Source organism: Anser cygnoides, chromosome 1 (genome assembly GCF_040182565.1).
Source record: "Anser cygnoides isolate HZ-2024a breed goose chromosome 1, Taihu_goose_T2T_genome, whole genome shotgun sequence".
Lineage (NCBI taxonomy): Eukaryota > Metazoa > Chordata > Aves > Anseriformes > Anatidae > Anser > Anser cygnoides.
In genome coordinates, this window is record NC_089873.1 from 32,403,607 (window position 1) to 32,424,683 (window position 21,077).

A 21,077-nucleotide genomic window follows, 5' to 3' on the forward strand; every position below is an offset into this window, starting at 1 on the left:
CTGAAGACTCACTGCTCATAAGCACAGTTACAGCCTGCTAATTAGCTGATCTGAAAGCATGTGGAGGAGTACTGCCTTGAAAGGATACTCCACAGACAGCAGATTATGATATTATTGAATGATACACATGTAAAAAAAAAAAAGGGTGGATAAATGCACATTTGGTACATTTTTTCCAAAGCCACCTTCCTCATCCATAAATCATACTAGCAAAGAAAAAAACAGCTGACTATACACAGTGAATTTTGACTGACTTTGTGTCTTCTGGAGGTAGACACTTAAGCATTCTCTATTTTCAAGTTCAGATCTGTTGTTCATTTAGCTATTATATATGACTACTTACTATTCATTACTGCTTTTCTCACTGGAATAATCATGAGGACAATCTGGGGATTTAACTGAAATTCTTGAAATGCTATACAGCTATTTATACCAAGTTTCAAGACACAAGCTTTTAGTTTCTAGTCATCTTGTTCCTCAGGCTACTGTAGCCTTTGAAACAAACAACTCATTACCAAAGTGATTACCCAACAAGCTCCTCTGAATTGTTATGGTTATTGGAGGATCTTGCCTCAACCTGTAATTCTAGTTTCAACATGGTACTTCCCTTTTAATTAAAGATTTTCTACTTAAAAGCATCATCACTATTGCAAAATTCTTCCAGGTGTGGTATTCTGAAGCTTTATTCAAAGCTCGCAGTTTTCAGTTCACATGCTTCTGAAAACTACCAGAAATCTTGACTTTTCTTCCCCATCACAGAATATGGCCAAGCTCCTCCTGCTCTTATGTCATATACTAAATGAGCTTATTTGGGAAAAAGAGTTTCCTTTTCAGCTGAGAAGAGAAAAGCACTGCTGAGTGCATAAATGCTTTCAATGGCAGTTGAATTTGCTTTGCTAAACTGTATTTTAAAGCTAACAGTGAAAACAGCTGAAGGAGCCCACCGCTGAGAGCTACTATTAACGCATATGAAACACTGAACTTCAGGAAGGATGAAAAGGTTATCTGAACACAATTTACTCTACAGGGGTACCAATCCCTTGCTGTCGTACACAAGAAGCAGGCATAAACCAGCTTTGTAGCTATCAGGCTCCAGCTCCACTAAAGAAAGAGCTGAAGTATGAAACCTGAAATACACCCATACATTCATCAAGATGCTTATATCAATCACACAAGAGAGCATAACATGATCTAATGCCTGAGAATAACCAAAATAAGTATCTTAAGGAATATTTGGTGTGGCATTTCTCAACTGCCACAGGATACATTTTTTCCTATGAAAAGTCCCTTAAATGCTTTCCTTCAAAGCCTTTAATGGGCTAAGTTCTAAGGGACCCAGCTTCTTGCACCCAAGTTTTGCAAATGCTGTTTGTACAAGCAGCATACAAACTTCAACAGTTTACAGTGGGAAGATGTTCATCCTGAGCCTTTACTTTGACAGCAGTTTATAGGTAAAGAACTCCCACAGAGATGTCAAACAGACACTGATTTTGCAAAAAGGTATGTCTTCACGAAACTATATGCGTACGAATCATTTATGGCACTTAGACCTTTGGAAGGTAACTTTCTCAGTCTGTAAGGCTTTTCAAAATTGCAACACAGTGCAGATTTGTATCTCATCCCACTGTAATGCAGCAAGAAGCTGCTTGAACCTTGTTGGGGTTCTCCCCCCCGGTATTCAAGTTAAAGTAACTTAAATGTTACATGTTAGTACAAATATTAAAATAATAACAAGTATAACTTTTTAAATAGATTTGGTTCTTCTGCTAAGGACCACAATCCACCTGAAAGTAACATCAATGTTTGCTAATGCAAAATTATTTAATTATCATCTTTTGCCCACCAAAAGCTTTCTTCAGGTAGATTAAATATTTTCTTTATCAAAACAAACATCATACATAGGATTTTTTCTCACATTTCTGTTTAAAACTGATTTATTATTCCAATGAAATGTTACATAAAACTTTTTTCTAGTTACCATGTTCTTTAGAACTAGCGCATTTCAACTCCTCACAAATTTTAATGCTGAACTAGAAGTGAGGAACAAACATCCCCACGTTTTTCCAAGTCATAATCTGCATTCATCTGAACTAAAGCAAAGGCATGGAAAAAAAAAAAAGCCAACGCATCCTCTCAAGTAGTTACACCAGTCAACAGTTGGGTTTCACATTTCAGCCAACTCCACCCCTAGCAACTCAGAATGCTGTTTCAAGATATTTTAAGATGATTAAGTCAGAGTTTGTCATCCTGCCACCCTCCATAACTCCTTGGCACCAGCGCTGTCACTTTCATAATTGCACAGTGAGCCGTTTCAGAGAGCTGAGCTGCCCAAAAATCAGGTGGTTTCGGGCAGGCCAGCACGCCCGGAGAGCTCACCTGTGCGACCCCAGGAGCACAAGTGGTGTCGGAGAGGGAAGGAGAGGCAGTCACCAAACTTGTGTGGTCTGGAAATGGTGGAGATTCACACTGCTGGACTTCGGCTGGCCCACGAAGGCCTGGTCCTGCTCTCTCTGCAGCTTGAGCAGCAGATCCCATCGCAGAGTTTTCGCTGGCACCACTGCTCCGGCAAACCCCAGGAGCACAGGACCAGGAAACTAACCTGCAAACTCACTCAGGCCCACTCCCCACTTGAGCACATGAAATTTTCTGCTGAAGGGAGACCGGCAGCAGCAGCGCAGGGCCGGAGCAGCCCAGCCTTACACCTCTCCGACCGTGCTCGCTTCATAAGTGACCTTATTAATTATCTCATCAGAAACATTACCGATTAAAGTTGAAGGCGAGAGCTCAAAGTCGCCAACCCCAGCCTCAGAGCCGAGCATTTTGCCTGGGGGGGGGGGGGGGGGGGGAAGCAAACCCAAGCGCCCTCCCCCCGCCAGGCCTCGCCCCCCGGGCCCTTTCCCTTTGTCTGCCCGCTGCGGGGCTCGGCCCCACCAGCCCCGGTAACCGGCCCGGGAGGCGCCGAGCAGCCGGGGGCGCCCGCGGCACGGTGCCCCGCAGGACCGCGGGGGGGGGAGCCGCCCCCCGTCCCCGTCCCGTACCTGCCGGCCCCGCCGCTCCTCCCCGCCGGTCCCGGGTCCCGCTGCCGGCCGCCGGGCTCCTGCTCGAGGGAGAGGGCCAGCTGGCTGAAGCCGTAGAGCAGCGAGCAGACGCCGCAGCCCAGGCACAGCAGCGCCACCCGCCCCAGCCGCCGCATCCTCCTCCTCCTCCTCCTCCTCCTCCTCCCGCCGCCACGGCCCCGGCAGCGGCGCCCGGCAGCAGCCGGGGCCCTCCCGGCAGCGCGAGGCCCAACGGGCGCGGCGGCGCCAGCCCCGGCGTGCGAGGGGAGGGCCGGGGGGAGGAGCGGGGCCTGGCGCCCTGCCTCCTGCCCGGCCTCCTGCTCTCCTCCCCTCCCTTCCTCCCTCCTTGCCCAGGCCTCCGGGAAACACGTCCCTGACAAGAGGCCGAGTAAAGAAATGGCCCAGGCAGGTGCCTGGCTTGTCAAGCTGCAAGCACATTGACATCTCACCTGCATTATACCACAGAATCATTAAGGTTGGAAAAGACCTCCGAGATCATCTGGGCCAACCATCCCCCTGCCACCAACGTCACCCACTGAACCATGACCCTAAGCACCACGTCCAACCTTTCCTTGAGCACCCCCAGGGACGGTGACGCCACCACGTTCCTAAGAGTAAAAGAGTCTAAGGGGCAGTGAAGGCGATGCTTTTCCCCACAGCCATCAGTCAGGGTTTCTGCAGTGTCATCTTCGACTTGCGCACAGCCACCGTTTGCAACGACACTGCTTCGTGGATACTGCCACGACACTGCCTCGTGCTCACTGGGCAGCTCGGTTACAAACCATACAATCACAGAATATCCGAGTGGGAAGGGACCCTCAAGGATCATCGAGTCCAATACCCCCTTTCTCCTCCTGAAGATGCAATCTGAGCATGCAGTGAATTCCAAGGAAAAAAAAAAAAAAAAAGCAATCCGATTTACACTAAAGCTTAAAAAATCAGTTATACTGCAGATCACAGATTGCGGGGCCTGAGGGTATATGTTGAAGTAAATGTCTGTGAAACCTCAGCTATAGCTTACTGCCTTATTTTTTTTTTTTTTTTGGCTCTGTTTAAGAGGTGGGGAAGCAGAATGCCAAATGGCAACGCTAGTAGCTGGAAGAGGTGCAATCCCAAAATGTCCTGCCTATCGTCATCCCCAGGAACAAAGAAATGAGGAAAAAAGGCAGCTCTTGTGAAGTATTGGGTACTCAGCTATGTTTGGGGTATAGGTATCAGGATGATCACTAGGAAATAAGAGTAGGGAAATAGAAACTGGGAAAAGAAGTAGAATCTAAGAAAGGAAAGGAACCAAGGAGGATGAGGAGCAATGATGAGAATTGCACAATCCCAGACTGGCTGAGGCTGGCAGGCCCTGAGGAGCCCACCTGCCCCAGCCCCTGCCCAGGCAGGGACACCCAGAGCAGGCTGCCCAGGACCACGTCCAGGGGGCTTTGGAAGATCTCCAAGGAGGAGACCCCACGGCCTCTCTGGGCAGCCTGTGCCAGTGCTCAGGCACCCGCCCAGCACAGAAGTGCTGCCTGGTGCTCAGGGGGAGCCTCCTGTGCTCCAGTTTGTGTCCATTGCCTCTTGTCCTGCCACCGGGCACAACTGAAAGAAGCCTGGCTCCATGTTCTTTGCACCCTCCCTTTAGGTATTTATGGACATTGATGAGATCCCCCTTGGCCTCCTCTCCTCCAGGCTGAACAGCTCCAGCTCTCTCAGCCCCTCCTCACAGGAGAGGTGCTCCACTCCCTCAAAGATCTTCCTGGCCCTACGTAGGACCCTCCTCACTATGTCCATGTCTCTTGTGCTGTGGGGGGCAGAACTGGACCCAGCTCTCCGGGTGCAGCCTCACCAGTGCTGAGCAGAGGGGAAGGATCCTCCCTCTCGGTGACACTTTGCCTAACGCAGCCACGAATACCATCGGCCTTCTTAGTGACAAGGGCACGAGGGCAAAATTCATGGCCAAAGATGGCAGGGTGATGGAGGGACCTCATGAGGGATGGACTCACTGCGAGAGTCATAGATGAAATAAGGAAAAATTTGAAAAAAAAGACTCTAAAAAGAATTTGCTTAATGAACTAAGGGAAATTTATGTTAGTGAGGCCATGTGCTACCAGACGTGACAGAAAAAAGGAAAAAAAAAAAAAAAACAGTTCTGGAAGTGCCACTTAGTGTTGCAGCTGGGCTTTCTGCTCCTCCTGCTTTCTGTTCCTCCATGCTTTGATCCCCCTTATCAGTGGATGAACTCCGCCACTCTGCCAGCTTTCCTGTGTTTGTGCTCACAATCAAAACCTGGCGTCTTGTTCTCCTTGTATATCTGCACCCTGACCTGTGTCACTCACTGTCCCATTTCACAGCCCCCTGACATATACTACCAAGTCCCCGTGGCAGGTAATAAATAATACTTTTCATGGATAAATGAAGCCCTGACTTCTTGCCCTTACTGCTCAGGAGAGCTTTCTGTTTAATCCAGGAGATCTCGGTACAGATAAGAAACAAAAAGCCAAGAGGCTGATACTATATTGTACAGACTGATGCATAAAAATAGTTGAAGAAAATAATCGGAAGTCTGAGATATGTGGTGAGAGGTGGGCAATTTTAAAGGCAAATTCATAGCAATGTGTGAGTTGGAGAGGAGAGAGACAAAGGAGCGTTTACTGACAGTGGCCTCAAAAGAGAAGTCCAGTTAGTCCCCACTGCAGCGTGACACTTGCCTTCTGAGCTGAGGAGTGTTCAAGTCGAGGAAAATGAAGCCTATAGGGTGTTACACAGGGACCAAGAATGAGTGTGGCAGCTGGCCAGCAGCAATGCTTTCATGTGTCAGAAGAAGAAAGTGTATTTTTAGACAAGAAAAGAAGAAATAAAGAGTGATAAGGGGAGATGAGATAAGGGGGAAAAAAATCCTTTCGGATTATCAATCATACCATTTCCCTGCTAGGAATTTATAGGATTCTCTCCGTTCCGTGCTGTCCAGGAATGCCTGAATAATGAATGAGTGAGAATGTATCTGCAGTGGTCTAAAAATATAACTGAAGCAAGGTCAAAGAGAAAGTTAGTATCTTTTCTTAAGGTATCTGATGCAACTGGGGAGAAAGAAAAAATCCAAGAAAAGATCAGATTAATTTATGCACACACAAGCCTTTTTTTACACTGCAAAATCTGTGCATTTAATCCAACTGGCAGTTGGTCTGATAAGAGGCAAAAAGCTTCTTACTACAAACTCTGCTGTGTGAATAACAAAGATAAAGAAAAATGACTGAAATGTCATGCCTAAGTTTCTTCTCTGAGAAAAAAAGCAATATCAATAGTTATCCAATTATCTAATACAGCTTTTAAAATTCTTTAAAGAGAAATGATTATATACCTTTATTACTCACCATAATTAATGAGAAATATATAACATTTTATGCTGTAACGTTTGCTAGTCTTTAAAAAAACTGTTAAAACATGAAGAAGCACAATCACATACAAGGTTCTCCCCATTTATTTCCAATTTTAAATCTTTAAATCCTTTTCCTGAATGGAATTAGAAGCTACTTAGCCATGGTAGCTTTTGTAACTCTTAAAGGGATTCAGTTCTATTTGCTATGTCCAGAAAATACCTTAAATCCAGAAAACAGTAAGCTTAGAAAAACTACAGGCGTTAAATATTTAGGACAACTCATTTTATAAAAGAATAAATACCCTATACTTCTGTAAATGAGTTCAAAGGCCATAAAAGCAGTTCATGCATGCCAGAAAATTAAACCAAAATTCTAACTACTCATTAGATCGAGAGATAAATTAGATCAACTTAAATTAAAATATATACATACTCACAATTATGGAAGGGGATTATCAGATGCAACCAAGAGAACAAAGAGAGAAATCAAATTCCACTCAAACTTTCTGCTAATGAAAAAGCCCAGTCCTAATCAGATGCGTTTCCATCATTTCTTCTGGGTTTGTTCTTTCAGGAAGTTAAACCATTAGTTAAGTTGGCAAAGCAATAAGATTCTGCGCTGACAGATTTGTGTCAAGGCTGCCAAGCATGCAGACCAGTTAAGGGTTTTTCAAAGGCAAAGACACTTTCTTTGATGTTCACATGCCCTTTCGTACAACCTGCAGTGTCAACACTTTGCTATGATAGATTGTAAGGTTGGGTAAGGGAGGGGGAACTGCTTTGCTGCCATGTGCTGTGCATATGGTATCATCAGACTTCTTGGTGTAATGTCCCTTTTCTGTTTGTACCAGACATCGTTTTTCTTTCCTTCAAATTTATTCTGAAGACGAGGATTTAGTTTAGTACAGCTGCCTTCCACTCCTACCATATCTACTCTTCAAATTTCCTCACATCAGCCCCAACATTAAAAAAAGTTCGTCAAAATTCTCAAAATCAATTTTGATTACCAAAGTACTATCATATTCACTCATTCCTTCTCTTTTTAGTTCACGTTTGTTTGCATTGTAGTGTCTGTTTAACCTACTTAGCCTATAAACAGCAGCTTACCATATTTTGCAGTTACTCTTCATATTAGGAATATACGTACCTGAGGGCAGTAGTACACAAATTTAAACAAATTGCAGTTTGTTTAAAATCAGTTTGGGAACTGATGTGATACTTTACAATATTCCCTGGTTTCTTTCAATTTGAATAAATTATTTTATCAGTAGTACAATTTACTTTAAAATCCTCAGTGAACAACCATAAGCTATTAAACTATTAAGAGTTAAAATACTTGTTCATCTTAAGGAAGTTCAATTTCCTTGTCTTCAATAAATAAGCATGCATCTATATATCCACCCTAGTACAATTTTTAATGCCTTCCTCCATTAAAAAAAAAAAAGGCAGAACTACTTTCTAAGAGTGTAAAGATAATTTTCTTTTTACATATTTTTCTGTATTTGTGTGTCAAAGATTTTCTTTTCCTGTAGTTTTCTAAATAGGGAGCTCCAAAACATCAGTCCAAGGGGGATTCTCAGTGTCAGGCTTTGGCTTCATCTAAAATTCTCCAGGGAGCGTCTGGCACAGCTGTTTGTGTTTAAAATACTCCTGGAAGGAGTCAAAGCAAACTTACCTACTTATGCTAATATGTACCATGTACGAAAACAGAAATAAGTCAAGCAGGCTGGGCTTTATGGTTGTTTTTATTTGGTTTGGGTTTTTTGTTTGTTTGTTTTTGTATATATAAATACTCCAGTTAAAAGATCTTAACTTGTCCTGCTATGGTTTGCTACAGCATCAAGTGCTTTCAGTGCCCTGACACCCTAATCAGGGTCTTTAAGTTTCTACAATCTACTGTTATGTTTTTGTTGTAATAGAAAAAATATTTACTAACTAAACCTACACAATAACAACTTGGCTTTATGGCTTAATTTTTACAATGAAGCATATCAACTAATCTGGAATTAATCCTGCACGGTACTTTCCACTTTACAGCAACAGTGCAGACTCCACCCAGCAAATCAGTGCTGCTTGTAATAAGTAGCTCATCCTACACTCTTTTTTGAAGACCCTTTTTTAGAAGCAACACATAAACTCATGAGATCCTCAGACCACAGACTGGAAACCGCTGCTTTTTTATCTATTATTTTTTGTTACATTTGATATGAAGACATTTTATATGTTTTACTTATTTATTCACAAAGTGAAAAAAGCCTGCATGGCTAGGAGAGTGAAACTGCATCTAGCAAACGGCTAACATGAAAAAAATGTTAGATGACAACCACCAGCTGCTCTGAAAAGAGGAAGCACGGGTTTAGGAGAGTTGCCAGGGACTCTGAAAGCCATTCAGCAGTGCAAGCCAGATACACTAGAGGCAGTGAGGCAGGTAGCCAGTTGCCCCTATTTCCAAAAGTAAAAAAGTCAGCATAACCTGGACTGGGAAAGACGACAGGCGTTCACTCAGTAAGGAGAGGCTTTGGAAAGCAGTCAGTTAGTCAACCAGGTGAAGATTTGATTCACTTTGCCAATTTCTGACCAAGCCAACTTGTTATTTTGTCTTTTTATTTCGCTTAACTCCCTGCTCCTCAGCAAGCAGGATTTAACCCTGAAACCAACGGAGGGGACATGTCAAGGATATAGAAGGAAAGTCCTAATGCTGGTCTCTCCACATCTTGTTCTCTAGGGATTGCTTTGTTGCTGAAATTACTAATTCAAAGAACAGATTAGATCAGCCAAAAGTACTAGCTGTATAAAGCACTTAGTGCTTGAAATACCAGGAAGAGGCTAATACTTCCTTTTGTACTGACTGCCCCTTTCATAACTGCACAGCGCAGCCATGGAACAGACAAATGCCTACAGTACACAACAGGCTTAGCCACCACATATCCTCATACTTTGTCAATAATTTGTCATGTCTGAAGGAGTGACGGTGAGCAGCCAGCTTGCCTTTCACAGCCCTGTGCCACTCCACCACAGAGCACAGACACAACCCTGATTGTCCCTGGTGTCCTCGGAATTGCATTCGCCAACTGTTCCATGCCATGGGGCAGAAGAGATGCTCTGCTGCCCACAACTTCCACCCAAAACATTCGAGACACCTCCAAGCATTGCTCACTCATGATGGCACTAAGAAATTACTCAGCTTTCACCCTTCCTTTCCCTGTAATTTTAGAAAGATGCATTTCTTTTACTCCTTTATTTTCTTTCAGGTCAAGAAAGGGTAAAAAATAACTGGACACTGTACCAAGCTCTCTCCAGGCACCAGGCACAAACGGAATGCTGTGATCTCCCATGGCTGCCAAAACATGGGTGTGGAATTTAAGAAATTTGTTTTGATCTTCAGACCCATAATTGTGTAGTGGACTTACTGAACAGTCAACAGAGGGAAAAAAATGAATAGACGGGTGACAGAAGGGCTTTACAACTTGGTCTCCTCTTTTCAATTCTGTTCTCCTAAAACAGAGAAGGAAGTGGAATAAATTAGAGTCCTTTAATTAGTGACAATAGCCCCATTCTAGTATCTGATGCCAATTTCATCTCAAATGCATTGAAGATCGCCTTCCTTTGTAGAAGTCAGTATTTCTGCTAATACTGAGCTTGGCGTTTATGTAAACAGTTTGCTACCGCACGCTGCCTGCGCTTCAGGATTATACCCGGCACTCACAAGATGACGTTACATTCTGCACCCGAGGATGCACCAGCCTCACATACTGCCTGCACGGAGCGAGGATGAGCGCGTGTACTCATGGCCAGCACGTCAGTCACCTGCTACACAAATGGGAAACGCTGCCTGGCATTATGAGGGAACCTGCTCCTTTCAACAATGGCTTGGAGGATCTCAGCCTCGTGCTGCAAAGCAAAAGAAACATCAAACAATTCAGAATTGAACACTGGAACTGTACATAGCTTGAAAATAACTCGAGACAGACCACTTTTTGTAGAATCTGTTTTAGGAAAAACAAACAAAAAAAAAAACAGCTATGTACACAATGTGATGAAATCTGCTTAGACTAAGCCTTCTCAAGCTTCTCACCTCAGTTGTTACTTTCTTTGCAAGAATGGATGTTTTCTTAGTTTCTTGCTGCCTTGGAAGCTGCACTTGAGTATCTCAACTTCTACCACAGCTCAGAGGCGAAGTGAATAACCCACGCCAGTAAGCTAGCAGAGCACACCTGGCATTTTGAGAGTAGGTTCCCTGGCTGACAATCTGCTACAATTTATCCCCAAGTTGTCCACTTACATTTCTTGCACTTTTGCCTAGCTAGTACAAGTAACACATTCAGAGAAGGGTTCTGAGCAATTTAATTATTTTATTTACCATTTATCATGACGCACCCTAAGCATCACCACTGCCAGTCAAGACCGAATACAGTGCACCTGCAAAAATTTTCACTGAAAATACTTGCCTGTCAGGTTCTTCACAGGCAAGAAGTATTACTTTATTCCTGGGGAAGACATTTAAATGTGTGTCACTACTCTGGGCTCCAAACACATCTACTTAATGCTCATCTGAAACTAATTGTATGTTCATCAAAATTGCGAAATAACTATAGAATCGTTCATTTTTAAACAACTCCATTGCCACTGATTGGGCAGCATTTATTCTGGAAAACTATCCTGCTGTTTCTTTCTTTCTATCCTCTTCCCCTCAGCTTTCAGAATTTCAGCTCATTTAATAATGTCTTTGAACTGGAGTCAGGAAGAGGTCAGTTTGAGGCAGTGTCTCAATGGGTTACTATATGTGCACTTTGGCTGAATGCATTGTATTGCCATCTTTATTTAAATGAGCGTTTAACTGGAATTGAACATAGTTTACCAGACAGGAAATTGTAGCATCTCATGATGAAGGCTGTATTTTCTGTCTGCTGCATAGAGACCTTTTAAGTGTAAACCAATATAATGGTTACATATGGCTTAGAGTACCTGTAGCATTGTTGTAACAAAATTATATATATTAAAAAAATTACAAGCACACACAACCTTTTGTTCACAGAGATGTTTATTTTTGTCTTCAATGTTCGTAGGGAATACGATTTCACTACAAAAGTGTCTCAGAGAAACTCCATTCAAAATCTAGGCTTAAGAATGAAGGGAAAATATACTTTCAGCTGTACCAGTCCTGAGCAAAGTTTAAATTAAAAAAAAAAAAAGAAGTCCTCTAGAGATAGGAAGCAGCACCAATAAAACCAGAGGTCCTCTTACTGATATCTGCTCATGCCTTCTTTCCTGTTTGAGAATTGGCAAAAACTTAGGTGGGAAGAATTACTTTATTAGAACGTGGACCTAAGATTCACAGTCCCAATCTCTCACCAAATGCATTCTGTTACAGTCAGAGCTCAGGGCCTCAATTTTACTTTCCATTAAGTAGTCAGGACTGCTAACAGCAAGACTGTTGCCCCCATGGTGTAACATTCTACCTTACTTAAACTGGTAAATAAATATTTATTTAATATACTTATTTTAATAAATATTTATTTCCTAATCAAGTTCCTGAAAAGTTACATTGTTCTTAGAAGTATACTATTCATATGCAGTTATAAAACTTCCGATAACATCAGGTCTCAAAAGAATTCAAGTGGCTTACATTCTGTCTTGTTCTTTCAGTGAAAGGATTTCAAGCCATTGGTAACACTCAGTACTCTGTTGGTTTATCCAGGACATTCAAATTCAATCTGACAAAGTAAAATACTTCTAAGAGTCAGAACAGAAAAGGCACTTACTCGTTTTGGGGAAGACACCTGGCAGGTAAAATTTTTATTTTCAAAATAACAAGCCCTTTTTCTGACAATGAAACCCTTAAAAATTATTGTTAGATAAACCCAATGAATAAAAGCAACTTCTGTATCCCTTCCCAAGAAAGGTAGCGCTACCCTTGACTGGGATATTGAGAAGTGTGAAAGCATCCAAAAATACTCAGAAGTTTGATTCACTTCTGTGATATTCCAGCAGGCTATCACAGCTGACATTAAAAAAAAATATATATCCTCCAAAGATTTTATGTTTTACAAATTGAAAGCCTCAGAAATTTCTGGACTGCTTCTTACTAGGTACTTGTATGAGCAAGAAAATGTAAGATTCTAGTGTTATAACCAGGAACATTGCCTTAGTTACAACCGATAACCTGTGACTCCAACCAGAGGAGTAAATCTCTTATCAAACATCCTTTCAATTGAATCATTGCCTCATTGATGCTCTGTATAAGGCACTTAGTAAATTTTAAGAGCATCTGATGGTGCTGTTGGTAATTTTGATTTGTCTGTGAGGGTGCCCTATTAACACTTGAAGATTAACTGGATAAGGTGTGGAATAATCACTGAAAACAGCCATATGAACTACAGGCCACAAAACTCTTTCCAGAAGCTACAGCTATTCTCATCTGGGTTCTTACTCCCTTTTCAGCATAAAGTTACCCTTTTTCTAGTTGTCCAGGAATCAGAGCCTCTAAAACTGGATTGTATCTAAACATACAAGAGGAAGCTCTTTTGTTCCAGATCAACTCTTTAACCAGAACTACTGCCCTTTCAATACACGACCTGTACCCAAGAGGGAAATGTTCATAGTATTTAATACGAAATTTACCAAAAAAAAAAAAAAAAAAACCCTACATCTGTCTTTTGGCCAAAAGTCACTGAACCAACGGTTATCAAGAACTATACAGCAAAACGCACCTATAAGAAGTGTGAGATACTGCCCATTTCCAACACGGTACACAGAGAAGGGAACACTACTCAAGAAAAAGCCATCGTGCAGTGGGTCTTCTAGATATTATTCTGAAAATAAATTTTCTTTGTTCTTTTTTCCTCTTATCCTCTTTTGTTGGACTGAGGATTTTTGAAGTTGGTTTACATATGAGAAACAGAAGCTCCCTACTCAGAATTTTTGCAGGAAATGTAGTCCTCAGCATCTGTGCATGCTCTTCCTTCGATCTCTTTCTCCAGCCAGCACCAAGCATATTTTCTTGTACCTCGTAAAAAAAGACCCTTCAGATGTAGTTACCTGGCAGTGTTACATCTCCACCAGCTGGAAAGCATTTTACTTATTCTTCTGCATTTGGAAGCCTTACAACAGTAGAATCAGACCCTTTGCAGGATTACGGGCGTGAAGACCAGTAATTGGCATCCCAGAATGCAGCTACCTCAGCCAGAATACTTGAATGGTACAGGACTCGTATAAGTAAGTCTGTTCAGCAAGAATCTCTCCGGTAATTCAATTATGCAAAAACACAGACAACTGAAAAAATTGATAGATGACCTCCAAGCTCCACGTATCGCTGGTCTTACAAACACCAAGATACAGCGGGAGAACTCGGAATAGCACTCACATTCCTACTTACAAAAGCAGGCATAATACAGTATTGCAAACTTACTGCAGCCACTTACACTATAGATGTACTTCAAAAACATCTATAGGAGGAATCAAAATTCTGTTTCCTTTAGAGGTGGGACTAGAGAGACTCAAATACATGTAGCCTTAAGAGATTTCCCTCGCTTAGATTAACTCACAGCTGAAGGCTGTTACAGTAAGAGACGATCAGTCAGATGGCAGATTTTTTTGCTTAGAGATCTGTGCCATCAGGAACTGGACTTGGCATTGAAGCATTTCGATTTACTCTCTGAAAAGAAGTATCAGCTTGAAATAGAATATTTCATGCTCAGGGATGGTAGTTATGTATTAGATGCATATAAATCCCAAATTAGACCTCTGTATTCCCAAAGTAGGTATTCAGAAAGTAGAAACTTGCTTAACTAACTGATGCTAAGTGGCTGAACAACTCCATCCTTTCCTAGTGCCCGTGACTGCCTTTGAACCAAAAGAATTTGCCACCTGTAGAACCCACTGAGCTTGGGAAAGGGGTAGAAAGCCAGACTCCTTTAGCACTGGGTATGGGTATTTTGTTCGTGAGTACACTTTTGCTCCTCCACACAAGAGGAATATTAAGATCATATGCTTAACAGGTTATGCAAAAAATAGATTAGTATGCTCTTTTCCTCAGTCATCTTCTCAGTATCTCCAATGTAAATTAGAGCCTTATTGGTCTACAGCAACATTTCTTAAGATTTTAAGTTTACGGGAGCGTGTTCAGTTTGCATGCACTTTGACTAAGATCAATACTTATATGAAGAGAACAGTGTAATTAAAAATGTATCAGGCAACTTTTCCAAGTGGTCTAGATCTTGACAACATATTCCTGAAGGATGTCTTGCTCAGATACTCCTACCTCCATCAAGATACGCTCTTGACAGAATAAATAGCATCTTGGAACTATTCTTTAAATTATTATTACCAGAACAGTATCTTTTCTGGTGGTCATTTTCTTCTTAAACATAGGCAAAAATGAGTGATTATTGTCTTTTACAAACCCTAAATGACACAGCAATCTATTGTGACTATTCTTAGTAATACTCACTCGAGCTATCAAATACACATCTGCCCTTCATCTTCCATGCTTAACACCTTAAAAGTAAAACTCAAGCTTCCTGTGCACAGTAAACTGTCTGCTCTTACAGTTCTGAGTCAATGAACAGAGCAAGTTATTTCAGATGGCTTTTATCAGTATCTCATAATAAAAGGGGCAAGATTAAGATGGAAAACATCTTCTGAGGGATTAAGTATTATCCAACGGTGGTTCGTTTGAATTATTTTTCACCTACACAGTTAAACAGAAACTGTAAACAGCTCCTGCATTAATAAGACTCTAGGATCTGTAGCTAATCTGTTTGGTGCATTTTCTTTCATTGTTTGAAACCAATGGCATACTTTATGTAGAGAGGAGTACGCCTGAACTCCTAGGCTTTGTACATTGGCGTATCACAATCTTCCTGCACCATGTCTTCAGAAAGTCACTTTCTGTTGGATAGTACCATTTACTAGCAGGAGTACAGCCAAGCTTTGATGTTGCACTATTTACTCCATTCATTTCCATCTAGACAGGACATTGCAGTAATTTCTGAAAAATATTGATATGTGATGAACTTGTGGAGTATATTTTAATAGTTAAATCCTGTAAATTCTTATTAAAACACTGATTTTTCTTTAGATGTCAAAACTAAGCTCAATATCCGATTGTTGTCTCAGACAAATCTCTTAAATCTCTTTCTCCTCTGGTTAGAATTTTGACAGTACAAAAGAAAACCAGCTGACCTCTCCTCAGTTCGACTGATTTTATGGTACAACTTTTTGCTCATTTGTGAGGTTACACCCCTTCAAACCGAGCCTGCTTTGACATAAATCGGGGAAGAATTTCAGGTAAGAAAAATCTTCAAAACTCAAACAGTATTCCAGCACACCCATATCTTAACATTAAGATAGAAGAACATGTTTGCAAAATATCATATTTGACTGGTCCACTAGCCAAAAACAGCATTAACTTTTTATCTTATCTATCTTATTCCTGAGTTAGCACAGGACAAATTTACAAGCATAGCACTTGCTACTGCTGGAGGAGAAACTCAATTAAGTTGCACCTCCTCTTCTGTATTGTTTCTGACATTTGAAGGGAAGTATAACCAGACTCTGCGTAATAGGCAGCAGAGTCAACTTAAAGGCATGTGACAGAGAAAAACATGCAGATACAGTTAAAGAACCCTGGATATACAAAGAAGTACATAATAGATAGTTCCATGCCAAATTCCTCCTGTATAACAAAAGAATCGTCAATCAGCATAATGTGGGAAACTGTCAGGCTTTGGAGACAGGAGAGAGAAAAATTAAAGAACCAAAGATGCAGATTCATACAGGTGTCAAGTCTACAAGACTTGCACGACCACTCTAAAGAACTGCTGGAAATAAATTATAAGCATTCTGTCCTACATGGCTACCTAAAAATGTGCTATCCATAATATTAAAAAATTAAAGTGCTCAAATTACAAAGCCCAAACATTTTCTGCGATTTTACAATCTGCCACAAAACATGAGCTATCTAGAGAAATATGTATTAGTTTAAAACCTTAAGTCATAGCTCTGATTTTGAGACTTCTAAGATCAAGAAATTTAAGTTTTAGAGGTTTTGTTTGTTTGTTTTTACTATCACTGCTGTTAGAATCAAGATTTTATATGGCATACTTTAACTTGCTACTAAGTAGAACAACTTTTGCTTATTTCCAATATGCAAAATTAATTGCAGAAGAAATCAAAAGATCACAGTCTACAACTGTGCATCTTTTCTATATACCACCTACAGTTAGTGGTAAAGTTAGGAAGGTAAAAGACTGAATTGTCACATACTTTATCAGTGAATTAGTTACAGGTCATTTTCCCCATTTCCTTCCCCTTTTCCTTTCTGAAGCTAGATGATCAGCACATAAGGGAACTAATTTACATGGAACACTATCACGCTTGCCTTTGTTGGGTCACCATTTCATGAGCAACCCAAAATGTATGGCTATTCTAGACTGGTGCCTATATAGAATTTGACAAATAACAATTCTTATGGAGAGAACAGTCACAGATTAAAATAGCTAATCAAAACACATTACAACATTAAATTTTCACTTTTTATAAATGGAGTAAAGATGCTTTTAAATATATTTACAGTTAGAAAAAGGACTTAGGATTACTACTACACGTTGAAATTATTTAGAAATTATGACAGTGAAGTTCATTTAAATTAGAACATTATGAACAGAGTCAAATTGCCATATTCTGCTTAGAATTTGTCCACTCTGCTGTCACTATTGTCACATCCCTTTAATCACAAACAGACAAAAATTATCTTCACTTTGTTTAATGCCAAAATAGGCACCACTGCAATGTAAACACTAGCTATGTAGTATTTCAGTTAGAACCACCACAGCTCAAATTTTAGATCCTAGCTGTCTTGCATTGCATCTATTATATCTGTGGTTAGGAATTGCTTTTCTACATCTTATTCCATAAAGAACAGTGGTTTCCATAAGACTTTTTTTTTTGCATTCTTTTTGACAATAACTATACTTGTACCATATTTTTGAGATAATTCTCTAGAGACAGCTGAATCATAGTAAAATCCCCTCCATCCTCCTTCCCTTCCAAACCAAATGGCTACTTATTTCTGAAGATACAAAGAGACCTCTTGTTGGCAGTGCTGGGTGGTTTATTCACATAAAGTTAAATGAAAATAAGTTTCCCATTTAGTGAACTACTGGTAATAGATTATTATTTGTCTGCAAGGAATACTGAAATGTGTTAGCATTCATTACATTTTAAATTAGAAACACATTTCATGAAACATCTTGCAATGAGATTCTATCATTAAACTGCTTACTTTAAACAGTTTCAGCTCTCTTGTAATCCATTACATCAGTATATTCTGCAAATAGTCCCACCTAAAAATAAAACATAAAAAAATAAAGTTGAGAAGCATGTACTTTTCTTCTAAAAACTAGTGTATGTTATTCAGAACACCAGCCCAGTCCCCAAAACATTTAAGAACCTTAAAATGCATTGTTTTTACAGATACTAAGATTTGGCCAAGTAATTGCAATGAACAGACATCCTATTTAGTAAGATAAAGCAGAATACATAATAAACAGGTCAGTAGTTATCCATCTGAAATAGCCTATAATTAACATTCGATGTCTAAAAAGTTTAAACAGCAACACCAAGGAATGAGGTATGTATGTTCTCAGATATCACATCAGACTTTCATTTTATGCAACTAACTGTATTTCACAACTAGCATCTTACAAAATAGAACAGTACTGTTGTGCCTGTAGAAGTACTGCATTAAAAACAGAAAAATACATTACTACAAGAAACCACCAAACACCACAACTGTCAGGGGCTACAAAAATCCATTGCTTTAGCTGTTACAAAGATGTGCCACATGTTGGTAATAATTTAGGGCTGGATTCAAGAAGGTCCATCCAATTTTTACATGGGCTTAAAAATATATATTTTGAAATAAAAAGAAAAGAATCACGGGAGTGTAAGTGGACTACCTCACTAGAAGGAGCTAAATGCTAAATGGACTTCTGTACTGAACCTGAATCTATAATTTAAATCTATAGATGGATTGGATGCGTGTGTATCAAAACACTTATTGGCTGTAAACAAAAATGCAAAAATCTGTATTCACAAAAATATTTTATTGGTAATTTTACATAATACCAGATGGGATTGTAGATAGTTCTGCTCTGCATCAGTATATTGCTAAGTGCGTAAATGTTGACAGTTTATGCCATAAAGTAGGATACTGAGGCTTTTTTATATGATTTATGACATAATATTCTCTAATAGGCCAAATCAAAAGAAGTTGATTCAAAATAAAAAAAAATAAAAAGTATTATTTCCTTATTCTTGTGCAACATCTGATATTTCTGTAATGAAATGGTAACTGACTGTATGACACTAGGTAAATTTGGGGCAAGGAAACAGCACTAAGCAGAAATGAAAACTGCACTTCAGTTATTTTTAAAGCTTTTCCAAACTTTCATGCTTCCAAATGTTAGTTTTTGCCAAATGCTTAGTTATCTGAGGTTCAATATTTGTTACACAACATAGAAAACCAGTGTACAATGACAATGTAGTACTTCACCTGAATTGTAAAGTTAACCAATTGATGTTTAGAATGTGTTTTCTATTTTGCTTGTAAACATTACAATAAGTGTTTTAAGTGTGAAAAAATATTGGTAAAACCATCAACATAATTCATTAACAGTAATCTAGTAAAATGTGTCAAACATTGGCAAAAATTCATACAAATGTTTTATTTAATAACATTTTTCCTATTTAACCACACCAAGTACCAGCAGGTGTTTTTTAAGAAGATAATTATTATGAAAATTCTGTTGCAGCAATAGTTGATTAAGTTGATCTTTGACTTGCATACATATAACTATGTTTCACAATTCTCAAATAATACATATTTAGGCAGCTTGAACTATGTTATAAAAATTTAAATTCAGTACATGCCAATAGTAGAGACTCCAAGAGTTGTTAGAATTCACTAAACTAAAAGTGAAAATGGACTTACCAATAACACTGCATATGAACATTCAAACCACATTTTCATGGCACCTTTACACATGAAGATTAAAAAGTTGGTCTGAAAATGCTTCGTAAGCATTTTTAGATTGCATTTAAATGATTTCTACCACTGCACTTTTTTTCTTCTTTTTAAACTGCATAAATTATGTTCCAGTAAACATACCAATTGTGCATGGATAATCTGTCATGAAAATGTGGTAACAGGTGGCAGAAGTTATGTATTTGCATGTTTTAAAGAGAAGAGACTAAAGAAACTGGAGGAAATAAACTTTAATGAGATTCTCCATTCAGCGATGAAGCTTCTCCTCTGGGTGAAGATGACCTGGACATTCCCCTCTCTGTGTTGTCAGAGCTAGAACCACTCTGACTGTGTTGATCTGCAGAAGCAGCGCTAGAAGCAGGTGGTGACTTAGTTTTCTCCTTAAAGTCTGTAATTATGACCGTCAAATCTCCAACAGTAACTTCCAAATGCTGAGCACTACTTCGATCCACATTTTTCAATCGTGGCCTAAATAAAGCAAATAACAATATTAAAAAAACACATACCATCTCATTATCTTGTCTATCTCACACTTTTTCAGAGCTTTGGAGAATATGCATGTAACATCAGCATAATACTGCTTTGTGGGACAGGTAATACACAAGATGACAAAGTGCCACAAGTGTTTATGCTAGAGCATTTCCTGGTTTTACTTTAAAATAGGTGAAAATAACACATTACCTTTGCCACCTTCTGCTAAGATTATAAAATATTCATAAGGTAATTGTTTATAACTGCACAATAACACAAATGTGTTACACGTGGAGTTTTGTGGTTTTTTGTTTTTTTTTTTTTGTTTTTTTTTTTTTTTTTAATTACATGTTTCACTATTTTGGCTATAAAAAGTTATAAATCTTATCTAGAGAAGGATGCATCTCTGCAGCAGCTTTAAGCAACGATTCTAGGTAGAGAATGGTGTTCAGTAATGAAGATGTCAGCGTACGAAAACCTTATCTGTGCCTTTTGAATTCAACAACAGTTTCAGCTACAAAATTCTGCATTCCAGAAGTGTTAACGTGCAGCAGGTATATTTCATTTAAAAATCTCACTGAGACTGCCAGTATATTATTTGAACTGGCCTTTGTGTTCACAGAATAATTCTGATATCCCTGGCACATGCTGTGATTTAAAATATGCACAGAGCTCAGTAATCACACAGCATTGATAGGTTAAGTCTCTTCATCTATTCTTTCAATTGTGTGATTTTTCACAACATAAAGAACCATAAAAGAACAGTTTGACTTATGTTCTGACATCATATTTTTGCTAGTGATGAGCATGAAGTACTTTCAATTTACTATTTTCCTTTGACAACCCTGGGAAACTGTCACGAGGCAGCTGAATTTATACAAGCGGTTATGAACAGCAGAGCTATATGCATTTAACTGACTCCACAGCTTTCACCAGCTCAAGCTGCAATAAAATAAATTAATATGACATCACGTTAGCAGGTGTGCTAACAGCAAAGTCCTAACCTTTACCCTATCATCTAACTTTGTTTGAAGTAGAATTGGTTCCCAGTCACTTCAACTGAAACACCTCGTGCCTTTCCTCCACTAGACAGAGGATTTGACATCTTGTTCCCCTGAGGCTGAAGTAGTGTGAT

General features: G+C 39.6%; 2 protein-coding genes across 4 annotated transcripts in view; both read right to left on the minus strand.

Annotated features, from left to right (window-relative positions):
* GXYLT1 (glucoside xylosyltransferase 1) overlaps positions 1-3,515 on the minus strand; it is a 29,378-nt gene extending 25,863 nt beyond the window's left edge. For 2 of the 3 annotated variants that reach the window (XM_048065841.2, XM_048065840.2), the window contains exon 1: positions 3,039-3,193. In XM_048065841.2, the coding sequence (XP_047921798.2) occupies positions 3,039-3,193 (155 nt within the window). Of the gene's footprint in view, positions 1-3,038 lie in introns of all 3 variants that reach the window. The other variant, XM_048065842.2, reaches the window with a different exon arrangement.
* Positions 3,516-11,446: 7,931 nt separating this feature from the next.
* YAF2 (YY1 associated factor 2) overlaps positions 11,447-21,077 on the minus strand; it is a 35,339-nt gene continuing 25,708 nt past the window's right edge. Inside the window, exon 4 of the mRNA XM_066991993.1 lies at positions 11,447-19,939. Within this exon, the coding sequence (XP_066848094.1) occupies positions 19,702-19,939 (238 nt within the window). The 3' untranslated portion in view covers positions 11,447-19,701. The remainder of the gene's footprint in view (positions 19,940-21,077) is intronic.